General features: G+C 58.3%; 1 protein-coding gene across 4 annotated transcripts in view; it reads right to left on the bottom strand.

Annotated features, from left to right (window-relative positions):
• Sptan1 (spectrin alpha, non-erythrocytic 1) overlaps positions 1 to 11,880 on the bottom strand; it is a 70,095-nt gene that overhangs the window by 525 nt on the left and 57,690 nt on the right. For all 4 annotated transcript variants that reach the window (XM_048344114.1, XM_048344116.1, XM_048344117.1 and 1 more), the window contains 15 exons: positions 11,067 to 11,187; positions 10,782 to 10,903; positions 10,380 to 10,512; positions 8,734 to 8,832; positions 6,148 to 6,307; positions 5,529 to 5,605; positions 4,871 to 5,080; positions 4,309 to 4,605; positions 3,844 to 3,956; positions 3,179 to 3,196; positions 1,310 to 1,364; positions 673 to 869; positions 500 to 553; positions 249 to 395; positions 13 to 160 (listed from right to left, as the gene is read on the bottom strand). In XM_048344114.1, coding sequence (XP_048200071.1) covers positions 13 to 160; positions 249 to 395; positions 500 to 553; positions 673 to 869; positions 1,310 to 1,364; positions 3,179 to 3,196; positions 3,844 to 3,956; positions 4,309 to 4,605; positions 4,871 to 5,080; positions 5,529 to 5,605; positions 6,148 to 6,307; positions 8,734 to 8,832; positions 10,380 to 10,512; positions 10,782 to 10,903; positions 11,067 to 11,187 — 1,951 coding nt within the window. The remainder of the gene's footprint in view (positions 1 to 12; positions 161 to 248; positions 396 to 499; positions 554 to 672; positions 870 to 1,309; positions 1,365 to 3,178; positions 3,197 to 3,843; positions 3,957 to 4,308; positions 4,606 to 4,870; positions 5,081 to 5,528; positions 5,606 to 6,147; positions 6,308 to 8,733; positions 8,833 to 10,379; positions 10,513 to 10,781; positions 10,904 to 11,066; positions 11,188 to 11,880) is intronic.

Below are 11,880 nucleotides of genomic sequence, written 5' to 3'. Positions count from 1 at the left end.
TGGGGGGCTCACCTGATAGAGCTCCTCCTTGGTGACGTATGGCTTCCCCTCGGAGCTGAGGGCCCGGAAGGCGCTCTCGATCTCCTCGCTGGACTTGACGTTTTCTGTCTCCCGGCTGATCATGAAAGCCATGTACTCTTGCAGGGAGACGTGGCCGTCCCTGTGGGGCACGGGGCGAGCGGGAGCAGCGCGTGAGCAGCCAGCGGGCAGGAGCCCAGGCCCGCACTGCCTCTGATGCCACAGCTCACCTGTTGGGGTCCACGGTGTCCAGGATTGCCTCAAACTCCGGGTCGGGTTCTCCTTCCTCCACCATGGGGAGGTCGTAGCCCAGGGAGCGCAGGCAGGACTTGAACTCCTGGTGGTTCAGCCGGCCAGACTTGTCCTTGTCGAAGTGTCTGTGGCAGAGCCCAGGGCTGAGTGCTTAGTACCCAGGCCCCACTGCCCCCTGCCCGCAGGGCCCCCACTGCCCCCTGCCCGCCAGGGCTGGGGCCGCACTCACTTGAACATCATGCTGAACTCCTTGAGGGCCTCCTCTGTCACACCTGTTGTGTTCCTGGGGGAACAGTGCAAGTAGGGATGGGGTTGGCAGCACACCTCCCCTCCCCCATGGCACCCCACCTCCCATCCCCCAGGGCAATCCCTTCCCCCACAGGATGCCCTTCCCCCGGGCACCTGGCCTGGATCTGCTGCTCCAGGTTGTGCTGCATGCGCATGCCCAGCTGGTCCAGCTGGTCCCATTGCTGCGCCAGGCCCACGGTGCTGTGCTCCGTGTACTTGTTGTCCAGGATGAGGGCCTCCTCCATGGCGGCGCCCAGGTCCTCGATCTTCTTGAGCTGACTTCTCATAGCTCGGATCTCCTGGTGCTTGCGCTGTAGGAAGGGCATAGAAGTGTGGGGACAGGACTCCCGTCTGGCCCCAGTCCAGGAGTCTGCACACCCCCCTCCCTCCCTCCCTCCCTCCTGGAGGGGAGCAGCACTGGGGTGAAGTGTGAAATGCAAAACGGCTGGGGGGAAGGTGCGTGCGCAGCCATAGGCAGACACTGGGCAGGCCTGTGGGCAGCAAGGCCTCGCGCCTCCCCATAGGTCACTTAGGTGTCCGGGGCAAGGGTTTCACCATCCGCTGCTCACCTCCAGCCCAAGGACAGGAGATGTAAGGAAAGTGAGGAAGGCTATGCCGCCCACTGAGTCCTGACGGGAGGACAGGGAGGAGCAGGCAGGCAGGGGGGAGGACAGAGGGCCAGGTAGACAGTGGGGAGGACAGGGAGGACCAGGCCCGGGGAAGGTCAGCACCAGGCCAAGAGCCCCCTCACCTTGGTGGCTTCTAGCTGAGACTCGAGGGTTCCGGACTCTTCCACCATGCAGGACCTGGACACAGAAACACAGTGAGGACGGGCCAGCCGCAAGAGCTCAGGATGAACTTGCCCCGTGTGAGCGCGGGCCTGCTCTTTCTAACTGGCCCCGGGAACCAGGTCAGGTCTCCGGGCATGGGGCCCCTCGGCTCCCCGGCCCCCCACGGGCTCCTTGCCAGGTGGGTTTGTCTCCCACAGGGGCAGGTGGGCTGCTGGCCTGGCGCCTCGCCCTTCTCTGCGTAGACCACAGCAGGGCCCAGGGCGGAGCCTCCCGCAGGTCCAAGCGGACAGGAATAGCGGGGGCCGAGCCCTGACCTTGGCTCTGCCATCTACACTCAGCGGGGCCCCGTGCTGAGGCAGGTGGGCCTCTGGCCCTGCACCTCTCCAGGTACCAGTGTGAGGCCACAGGCTACCGGTGAACGAAGACAACACACGAGTAGGGGTCACGTGCAGGGACAGGGTCACACAGTGAGCACGGCCTTGGTTTGAGCCCCATTTCCTCTGTCCCCTCGCTTGCCGTGGTCCACCCGTGTGAGCCCAGTGAGCCAGGGCAAGCCTAGAAACTCCCCAAGTTCAAAGTGCTCCAGCAAGGCAAGCACCACAACCCTACCCCAGCAGGCGAGTCTCAGGCAGGCCCCGTCCCCAGGGGAAGGACACCCCAGGAGCTGGGGCGGGAGGCAGGGCCAGTGCAGTGGAGGGGACAGACCCTCCTCCCAAGCGGCCAGGGCGTGGGTTAGTCGGGAAGCAGAGCCGCCTGGCAAGTCCAGAGTGCATTGGTAAAACCATAGTGAGGGAAGAAGAGAAATAAGAGGAGAAAAACCTTCCAGACAGATCATCCCCAACTTCATACTGATAGACACGAATGACCCGACGGTATGCTATGCTATGCAAAGAAAAGAAACCAAATGAATACACCAGAGGGGGCGAGGCAAGAGCACGCGAGACACGCGCCGCGAGGCCCAAGCTGGCGGCGCAGCCAAGGGGATCCTGCTGCTGGGCAGGAAGCGGGAAGTGGCCTGGTGGCCCACCGTGGGGCGGGTCACAAGGGCACTGGGCCAGGCGGGGCAGGGCTGGGGGGGAGCCACGGGTGAGGGCACAGCACAGCACACACAAGAGCAGAGCAGCCGACAGCACGCCAGGGGAGAGCCTGAGCCCCGAGCCGGGGGCTGCCCTTCCTGCCCCTTCCCACCTGACCGGTTTGGGAAGATCTTGGCCGTTAGCAACTTCTATGGGTTTGCCATCTGCAGAACTTTAGGGGGCCAGGCCTGGGCACAGCCTGCGGCTCTCTGGGCTCCATCTCCCACTGTAACCGCAGGGGTCCCTGCCTTCCACTAGGGCAATGAGCTCCAGAGCTTGAGGGCGGCACAGCTCCCCCGTACCCATCCTGAGCCCTTAGCCCTGCCAGCAGCCTCATGCCCACTGACTGTGTGGGGCCACTATGGTCTTTGGGGACACACCGGGGAAAGTGAGGTAGAGGAGACGGATCAATCCTAGTACTCCAACAGACACGGGATTCCCAGATGCTTTGGGCTCAGCTCTGGCCTCCAGGGCCCCCTTGCTGGGCCCCGGCCGTGTCCCGCCAGCCGGGAGGGAATGGAGGGCAGGTGGGCGTGCGCCCTGCCCGGCGGCCCTGCTGCAGGCTCTGGAAGGACCGGAGCTGGGGGGGGGGGGGGGCAGGGGGGCACACGCTGCTTGTCAAGTGACAGAGACAAGGTGGGCGGGATCCTATCTTGGGATCCTTTGCAAGCCAGGCCACGGGGGACGAGGGGTACAGGGACAAGCACACGAGACCACCACACCATGAGCCCGGAGAAAGAAGACAATATTAACCCATCGAGAAGGTACGTTCTGTGCGGATCCAAACAGCCATGATACGTGGGGTCCGGACGCGGCGGCGACGGGAGGAGGAGCAGAGAGAAAGGAGACAGAAACAAAACCAACACCATCAGTGCCATTCTCCATCCATCGTGCCAACGGTTGCCAGATTCCTGCTGGGGCTGGTCAGAGGCCATGTACAGTCCCAGAGGTCACCTCAGCGGGGACGGCTGACAGCTGTGCTTCGGAGATGACTCATGCAGTAGTCCTTTACCAGTCTACCCTCACCCCACAGCGCGCCTGGACTGTGCCAACCTTTGTGTGCTGGTACTGGGGCTTGAACTCAGGGCCTCCCACTCTCACATGGCTTTTTTGCTCACAGCTGCCACTTTACCAACTGAACCATAGCTCCACTTCTGGCTTTTTACTGGTTAAATGGAGGTAAGAGTCTCAGGGTATGTCTACCCGGGCTAGCTTTGAACCTCCGTCCTCAGATCTCGGCCTCCTGGGTAGTTAGGATTATAGATGACTGGTGTGAGCCACCGTGCCCAGCAGACCTCTGATTTTCAGCAAAGCTCTCAGTGCTGGGCAGGCCTGCGGTATCTAGCTCAGGGACCAGAGTGCTCCCTCCCTCAGCTGTCCCACAGAGCACTCCCTCGGCCGCCCCGCAGAGCAGGCACCTGGTCTCTTGGATCCACTGGTGGAAGGCATTGGCATGTTGGGCAAACTCCTGGCGCAGCTTGTCATTTTCCTCCTGCCGCCGCTGCTCCTTCTGCAGCTCCAGCTCCCGCTCCTAGGACGCAAGGACCCCATCTCTCAGAGGGCTGAGTGTGGGCGTGGCCCCCAGGCCTGGGAAACGGCCTGCACTCTGGGAGGCGCGGAGGTACAGCTGAGCAGCCAGGCAGCAGGCACATGGGGGCCAGGAGGGCGGCAGGGGCAGGGGGCAGGCAGGTGGGGGCCAGGTGGGTGGCAGGGGCAGGCACGTGGGGGCCAGGAGGGTGGCAGGGGCAGGCAGGTGGGGGCCAGGAGGGTGGCAGGGGCAGGCACGTGGGGGCCAGGAGGGTGGCAGGGGCAGGCACGTGGGGGCCAGGAGGGTGGTAGGGGCAGGCACATGGGGGCCAGGAGGGCGGCAGGGGCAGGCCCACCTTGATGATCTTCTGCAGGTTCCTCCAGGTCTCCTCCAGGGCCTCCATGGTGAACCAGGTGTAGGGGTTGGAGGCCACACGGAAGCTCTTAATCTGGCGGTCGAGCTCGGCCAGCTGGTTGAAGTCGGCCTGCGCGGAGCTGAGGGAGGAGCGGAACGCGTCGTGGGCCTCACGCAAAGCTTTGATCTCTTCTAGGGAGTTGCAGCGGACAGGGTCGGTCAGGTCCTCCTCAGCGTTCTCAAACCAGCTGTTAAAGGCAGAGGCCTTCTTGGCGAAGGTCAGGAAGAGGTCCTCCACCTGGAAGCAGAGGTGAGTCAGGAGTGCGCAGGGCACGCAGCACGTGTGCGCGCGGCCTGCTGGGAGCCTGGCCTGCTCGGCTCAGCTCGCTATTCCTTCCTCCTGGGGGGAGGGGGGGGCGCGGGGGCGCGGCTCAAGAGCGCAACGGCTCTACGGGCCTGGTGGCAGCCCCCCCAGGCCCGCGCTCCCTCCCAGGACGATGGCACTGCCGGCAGATGTCTGCCGTGAAGTCAGCTCTGACGCGCGGGCCGAGGGGCCCTCTCACCTTGCGGAAATGACTCTGAGCCTCCAGAAGCTTCTTTTTCCGGGTGGCCGAGTTGGCCAGCAGCTGGCTCCACCTCTTCATGAGGGAGGCATGCCGAGCCTCAATGGCCTTGGACTGGATGTGCTTGGCGGCCAGCAGCTGGTCTTTGAGGGCCGTGATGTTGGCGATGCCCTCCTGCTGGAAGGCCTGCAGGCCGGCATCAAACGTTTCCTGCAAGCAACAGCAGGAAGGCGATTCGCGGCGACAGCAACGCGACAGGACGTGTTCTTCCCAGCGCCCCAGGTGCTCACGCCAGGCTGCCAGCCTGGAGCCCCACCTCCTGCCGCCACCCGCCGTGCCTCAGACCAGGGTCCCCCCTTCCTCGGCACCCGGGCTCTGAGGGTACACCACAAAACACCCCTACGTGACTACCTGTGGCTTATCCTAAATCTATGGCTGCACCACAGACTGAGGTGTCCCTTGTACCCGTGTGCCCAGCCCGGAGCCCCCACAGGCAACCGCAGGTGCCTGGCGATGCACGGTTTCCTCAGTTATTCTGGAAGCTCCAGGACAAGAGTGGCCTGCTGCTGAATCCTCTGGCCTTACGAGGGAACCAGCCATCGACCGGAATGCTGGGGTGGGGCCATTTCAGCCACCAATCAGGAGAGCAGTTGCTCACCTGCTTGGTGAGGAGCGTCTGGACGGAGGACAGGTCTCGGCCGTAATCATCCGTCTTCAAGCTGTTCTCCTTCTCACCTAGAAAGCCAAGCAAGGGAGCTTTCACACTCCTTCCTGGGGGTGGGGGGTGGGGGGGCGGCATGGGGCTGGGAATGGGGCCTAGTGGTCGAGTGCTTGCCTAGCATGCACAAGGCCCTGGGTATGATTCCTCAGTGCCACATAAAAGGAAAAAGCCAGAAGTGGCGTTGTGGCTCAAGTGGCAGAGTGCTCGCCTTGAGCAAAAGAAGCTCAGGGACAGTGCTCAGGCCCTGAGTCCAAGCCCCAGGACTGGCAAAAAAAAAAAAGAAAAGAAAACCACAGAACTGACACAGATGTGACTTCCCTCCGCTTCATCACCAAATCACTACAGGTCCCCTCTGACAGCAGCACTCATGGCCCTCAGTCTTATGCCACAAAAGGACCTCCTAACTTGGAGGTCACATGGACCCCAGTAACAGAATCCCCTGCGGGGCCTGGCCAGAGCCTGGCTGGGGCGGCCTGTGGGGTGCACTGACAGAGCCCCGACCCTGCACCTGTGGCGGTCAGGCCTCAGCGTCAGGCTGTGTCCCCAAGTGACTCACCTATCCAGGATTCCACCACGTCGGCCTTCCAGTTGAACTGCAGGAAGGCCGAGTTCTCGTCCAGCTTTGCCTTCCTCTGGGCCGCTGCCTTCTCCAAGTCAGACACCTTCCCATTCAGGCCCTTCATCTTGGAAGAGATGTTCTCCTCGTGGTGATTGTTCTATTCAGGACAGAAGCACTGTGAGCCTCCCTTGCCTCCCTGTTCCCCGCTATGCCAGTGGGCGTGGGGACGAGACAAAGGCCTCAGGTGAAGCCCTGGGCTGGCAGAGCGGTTTCTGGGCAGTCATGCTAAGGGTGAGAAAAGTGCTGGCATTTTAGATTGCAATGATGTATCATCACTAGTAGTCTCCATAGCAAACCATGGAGAAAATCCAAGTAATTAGCACTTAAATGAAACACTAAGATAGCTAAAGGATGCTTAATATGCGCTCAATAAAGACAATGGTTCTAGGGGCTGGGAATGTGGCCTAGTGGCAAGAGTGCTTGCCTCATATACATGAAGCCCTGGGTTCGATTCCCCAGCACCACATATATAGAAAATGGCCAGAAGTGGTGCTGTGGCTCAAGTGGCAGAGTGCTAGCCTTGAGCAAAAAGAAGCCAGGGACAGTGCTCAGGCCCTGAGTCCAAGCCCCAGGACTGGCAAAAAAAAAAAAAAAAGAGAGAATGGTTCTAGAAGATGTGCCACTGTAGACATTATGAAGCACTGGACACTTCGGTTAACTCTGTTTGAAAATATCCATAGGTGCCAGGAGTTGGTGGCTTGTGCCTGCAATGCTAGCTACTCAGGAGGCTGAGATCTGATGATTGTGGTTCAAAGCCAGCCCAGGCAGGAAAGTCCGTGAGACTCTTTTTTTTTGGCCAGTCCTGGAGCATGGACCATCAGGACCTGAGCACTGTCCCTGACTTCTTTTTGCTCAAGGCTAGCACTCTGCTACTTGAGCCACAGCGCCACTTCTGGCCATTTTCTGTATATGTGGTGCTGGGGAATCGAACCCAGGGCCTCATGTATATGAGGCAGGCACTCTTGCCACTAGGCCATATCCCCTCCGTGAGACTCTTATCTCCAATAAACTACTTTAAGAAAGCCGAAGTGGCGCTGTGGCTCACGTGGTAGAGTGCTAGCCTCGAACACAAAGAGTCTCAGGGTCAGTGCCCAGACCCTGAGTTCAAGCCCAAGACCAGCAAAAAAAAGGAAGGAAGGAAGGAAGGAAGGAAGGAAGGAAGGAAGGAAGGAAGGAAGGAAATACCCAAAGGCTAGCAGCACAGAATTTAAAGAGACATCTGTGGAGGGAAGAAAATGTGAGGCTGAGAAATGAAGCACCAAAGAACGGTCACGGCTGCCACTGAGGCTCACACTGGTGGTCACAGCTGCTCAGGGCTGAGGCCTAGAACCCATGGCTCACAGTGAGTCATGCAGAGGTCAGTGAGCCTCCACCTCTAATCAACCAGCAAAGTGCTGGGCAGGAGTTGTGGCTCCACTGGTAGAGCGCTAGCCATGAGGGCAAAAGCCAACTGAGAGCCAGGTGCTGGTGGCTCACGCCTATCGATCCCAGCTACTCAGGAGCCTAAGATTTGAGGATCACAGTTTGAAGCCAGCCTGGGCAGAAAAGTCCCCATGAGACTCTTATCTCCAATTAACCTGCCACGAACTAGAAGTTGATCTGTAGTTCAAAGTGGTAGAACGCTAGAGCCTTGAGCAAATGAGCTCAGGGACAGTACCCAGGCAGAGTTCAAGCTCCACAGCCACACACACAAAAAAGCCAACTGAGTGACAGCTCATGGTCCAGAGTTCAAGCCCTAGTACTAACACACAAAAGTAAAATAAAATACAAAACCAAATAAAACAAACCCAAACCCCACCCTCCTCACAGCTATCTTGTGGGCAGTCAGGGAGCCTTGGGTCTGGGGAGTTTCATACTGTGTATGCTGAGCAGGGCCAGAACGAAAGTTATCCAATGATCTAGACTTTTTTTTGCCTGTCTGGGTCTGGGCGCTGTCCCAGAGCTTTTTTGCTCAAGGCTGGTGCTCTACCACTTGAGCCACAGCTCTACTTCTGGCTTTCTAGTGCTTAATTTTCCTGCCCCGGCTGGCTTCAAGCTGCAATCCTCAGATCTCAGCCTCCTGAATGGCTGGGCTTCCAGGCGTGCGCCAGGGGTGCCTGGCTCTGTTTTGCATAATGTTTACAAGTTCTAAAAAGAGGTTCTCTTACCGAGAAGCCATTCTGAGAGTTCTAATGTCCCTACCTCCCCACTGGGATGCCTGTCTTTTCCAGCAGAAATACTGCACTCCCCAGCACGTCACTACCAGCTCGGCACGGACGTTGTGGAACTTGGGAGCATCTGCTGTGCTCTCCACATGGAGCTGTCTGGGGAACATGACAGGTGACAGGAGGGGTGTCCTGTGGGCACATCTGTCCTTGGGTGGGACCAAGTACCTTCCCAGAGGGCCAGGCTCCTCTTTTGTTTTAGTAAGGATTTTAGTATAACAAGGACCAGTAGGGAGAAAAAGAAACACTTCCTGCTCCGCCTGCAGGAAGTGGGAGTTAAAGCCTCAAAATGGTGGCTGTCAGTTGGCTACAGGCTTACCTTCTTAATGAGGTCTTGTCCGTTGGTGCAGACGTCATTCACACGATCCTTGTGGACCGTGAAATCCGTCTCAAAAGCTTCGTGTTTCTTTAGCAAGCCCTGGAACAGAACAGCAATGCCGGCCACTGAGCGCCTGTGCCCGGGATGGGGGAACAGAAACTGCCATGCGCCCCCAGCAGGCAGGGCGGGCAGAGGCTGGGGCGAGAGACCTTTCCTCAGGAACCCAGCATCCCTCTTTCCCTCTAGAGCACCAAAAATGACGCTGCAAAGCAGTGACTTGTTTGACCCATGAGGAATCCTGCAGGTCTTCCTCCTTGCCCACTGGGGGGACCTTGCCGTCAGCCACATCCCACCGCACTCATCCCAAGGGGTGCTGGGGCCCCTGCAGACTGCAAACCCGCTGTCTAACGCTTAGGGACACGTGGCCCTGATGGTGGGCAGCATCTTCCGAGGGGGACAGTGGGAAACGCAGGCTTCCCTGGGGCTGGCTCTGGTGCCAATGTAGGGAGGGTGAGGTGGGCTGCCTGGAGCAGCTTACTGGAGGGGGCAGAGAAGGCCCAACCAAAAGCCAGGCCTGCCCCCCGTGTGGACGCAGCTGTCTGAAAGATGCCGGTAGAAGCCGCCTGGGAAATGCCCACCAATCCACAGAACAGTGGTTACAGCTTTTAGCCACCAGGGTTCAGGTGGGATGTGAGTGATAACATTGCCAGAGTTGCTATGGGCGTAGCTGGGTCCTCATTTCTAGGCCTGAGAATTTGGAGGTCTTTGAAGAGGGAATGTGCAAGTTAACATGAGGTGATTAAGGGGTAACACATGGCCATGACCACATCTTGGTTCTGGGGTTTAAACACAGGTCTGGTGTGTGTTAGGCATTGCTCTACCACGGACTCCTTGAGCATTATCTGCAGCATCCTCACCAACAGGGCTGGTGTTCTGAAAAGGGGTCATTTAGAGGCTGAGTGCTGGTGGCTCACATCTACAATCCTAGCTACTCAGGAAGCTGACATCTGAGGATTGTGGTTCGAAGCTAGCTAGGGCAATAAAGTACTTGAAATTCTTATCCCCAATTAACTACCAAAAAAGACAAAAGTGGAGCTGTGGTTCAAGTAGTAGACAACTAGCCTTGGGCACAAAATGTACTCAGGGACAGCGCCCTGGCTGAGTTCAAGCCCCAGAACCCACATTAAAAACAACCCCCCCCCCCAAAAAAAAACTTGGGTACCAGTTGCTCACGCCTGTAATTCTGGCTAGTCAGTATGCTGAGGCCTGAGGATTGCAGTTCGAAGCCAGCCCAGGCAGGAAAGTCTGTGAGATTTTTATCTCCACGTAACCACCAGAAAACCAGAAGTGGTGCTATGGCTCAAGTGGTAGAGCACTAGCCTTGAGCAGAAGAGCTCAGGGACAGCACCCAGGCCCCGAGTTCAAGCCCCACAACTGACACCCCCCCCCCAAAAAAAAAGGGTAATCTGGACACACAGATAATGTTAAGTAGACACAGAGGGAGATAGCCATGTAGAAACAGGCAGAGACTATAGCACTGCCACCAGAAAGTGGGAGAAACAGGGAGGGGTCTCGTCCTGCCTGCGTCAGGGTTTCAGGACTGTGGGCAGAAGCACGTGTCTGTGGCAGCGCTCTTTTTTCCTGACCTGAATAGCAGCAAGTGTGTCTCCATAATCCTCGCTGGCCACCAGTGTCATTTTCTCATTGATCCAGGCTTCTTCTTCTTCCACATTGGCTACGAACTGCTGATATTCCAGGGACTCCTCTAGCCGCTGACCCCTATTTCCCAAAGGTAAGAAAACAGCGGTCACAATGTGGTAGGCAATGGTGCTGGGTGCTCACCGAGGGGCCTGTAGACGCCGCCCAGCGCCACATGTGGGGTACAGCAGACAGGTGCTCCCACGCAGGGAACTCCAGCCACAGCCTGCTCCACACCGCGGCCTGCTGCAGGGAGCGACTGTTCTTGTACAAGCCCAGGAAGGGGCCGAGGAGCTGGCAGGAGACGCAGGCCTTGTCCTCCACACCCAAGAGCTGCCTGGGAGGCTCACCGCGCTGCCGCCAGCTGCTTCAGCTCTTTCCAGTGCTCCACGAACTGGGCCAGGCGCTGCTGGATCTCTTCCTGCCCAATGGTGTTGTCATCAGACAGCTTCTTCCCGGTGTCCAGGACGCCCTGACAAGCAGCACCAGTCACCAGGGGGCAGTGCTCCCAGCAAGGGCCCCCACCTCCAGGTCCCGCTTCTCCTTCACACATGTGAGATCCGAGCAAAGGAATCCTTGTTGGCCAGCTGACCGCACTCCCAGCCCCCCTGCCATTGAGGACGGCCGGTCCTCACCTGGATGGCGGGCTCATGGGCAGCCAGTTCCGCCTCCAGGCGCTTGTGCTTCTTCCTCAGGTTCTGCACACCCGTGAGGTCTCGGCCATAGTCCTCGGAGCTCACCAGCAGCTTCTTCTCCCTGGAAAAGAGGCAGGCCGCCTGTACCTCCTTCCTTGCTGACATCCACCAGTCTCTCTGGAAAAATCCTGGCAGGTTTCTTCCAAACAAGGTAAGCCCACCCAGGAGCCTCAGCTGGTGGCAGACACACATGCCCATGAGTACCGGCTCACTTGTGTCTAGGCTCCGCAGAGGGCAGGCACTGCCTTGAGCACAGGGGCACCTCTGGCACTGAACCCGGTAAGAGTGCATCATTGTCGCATGCAGGGAATGTACGTATTTATTAGAGGTGGATTTCAGGATCTCACGTTCATTAGACAGGTGCTCTACCACTTAGGCCATGCCTCTAGCCCAAAGATATTTACATATGTAATTCTTTTAAGGTTGTAAGGAAGGAATGAGAGGAGTTGGTTCTAAAAGTGGCCTGTTTATAGGCGATATTATTTGGGAGACTGATATTTTGGGGATTGGGGAAAGATTAAAAAAAAATGGAGTGGCTGGGAATATGGCCTAGTGGCAAGAGTGCTCGCTTCGTATACATGAAGCCCTGGGTATGAGCCCTCAGCACCACATATATATAGAAAACAGCCAAAAGTGGCGCTGTGGCTCAAGTGGCAGAGTGCTAGCCTTGAGCAAAGAGAAGCCAGGGACAGTGCACAGGCCCTGAGTTCAGGGCCCAGGACTGGCCAAAAGCAACAACAACAACAAAAAAAAA

The sequence above is a fragment of the Perognathus longimembris genome, chromosome 1, assembly GCF_023159225.1.
Source record: "Perognathus longimembris pacificus isolate PPM17 chromosome 1, ASM2315922v1, whole genome shotgun sequence".
In the NCBI taxonomy this organism is placed as follows: domain Eukaryota; kingdom Metazoa; phylum Chordata; class Mammalia; order Rodentia; family Heteromyidae; genus Perognathus; species Perognathus longimembris.
This window is presented reverse-complemented; position numbering and strand designations above follow the sequence as displayed.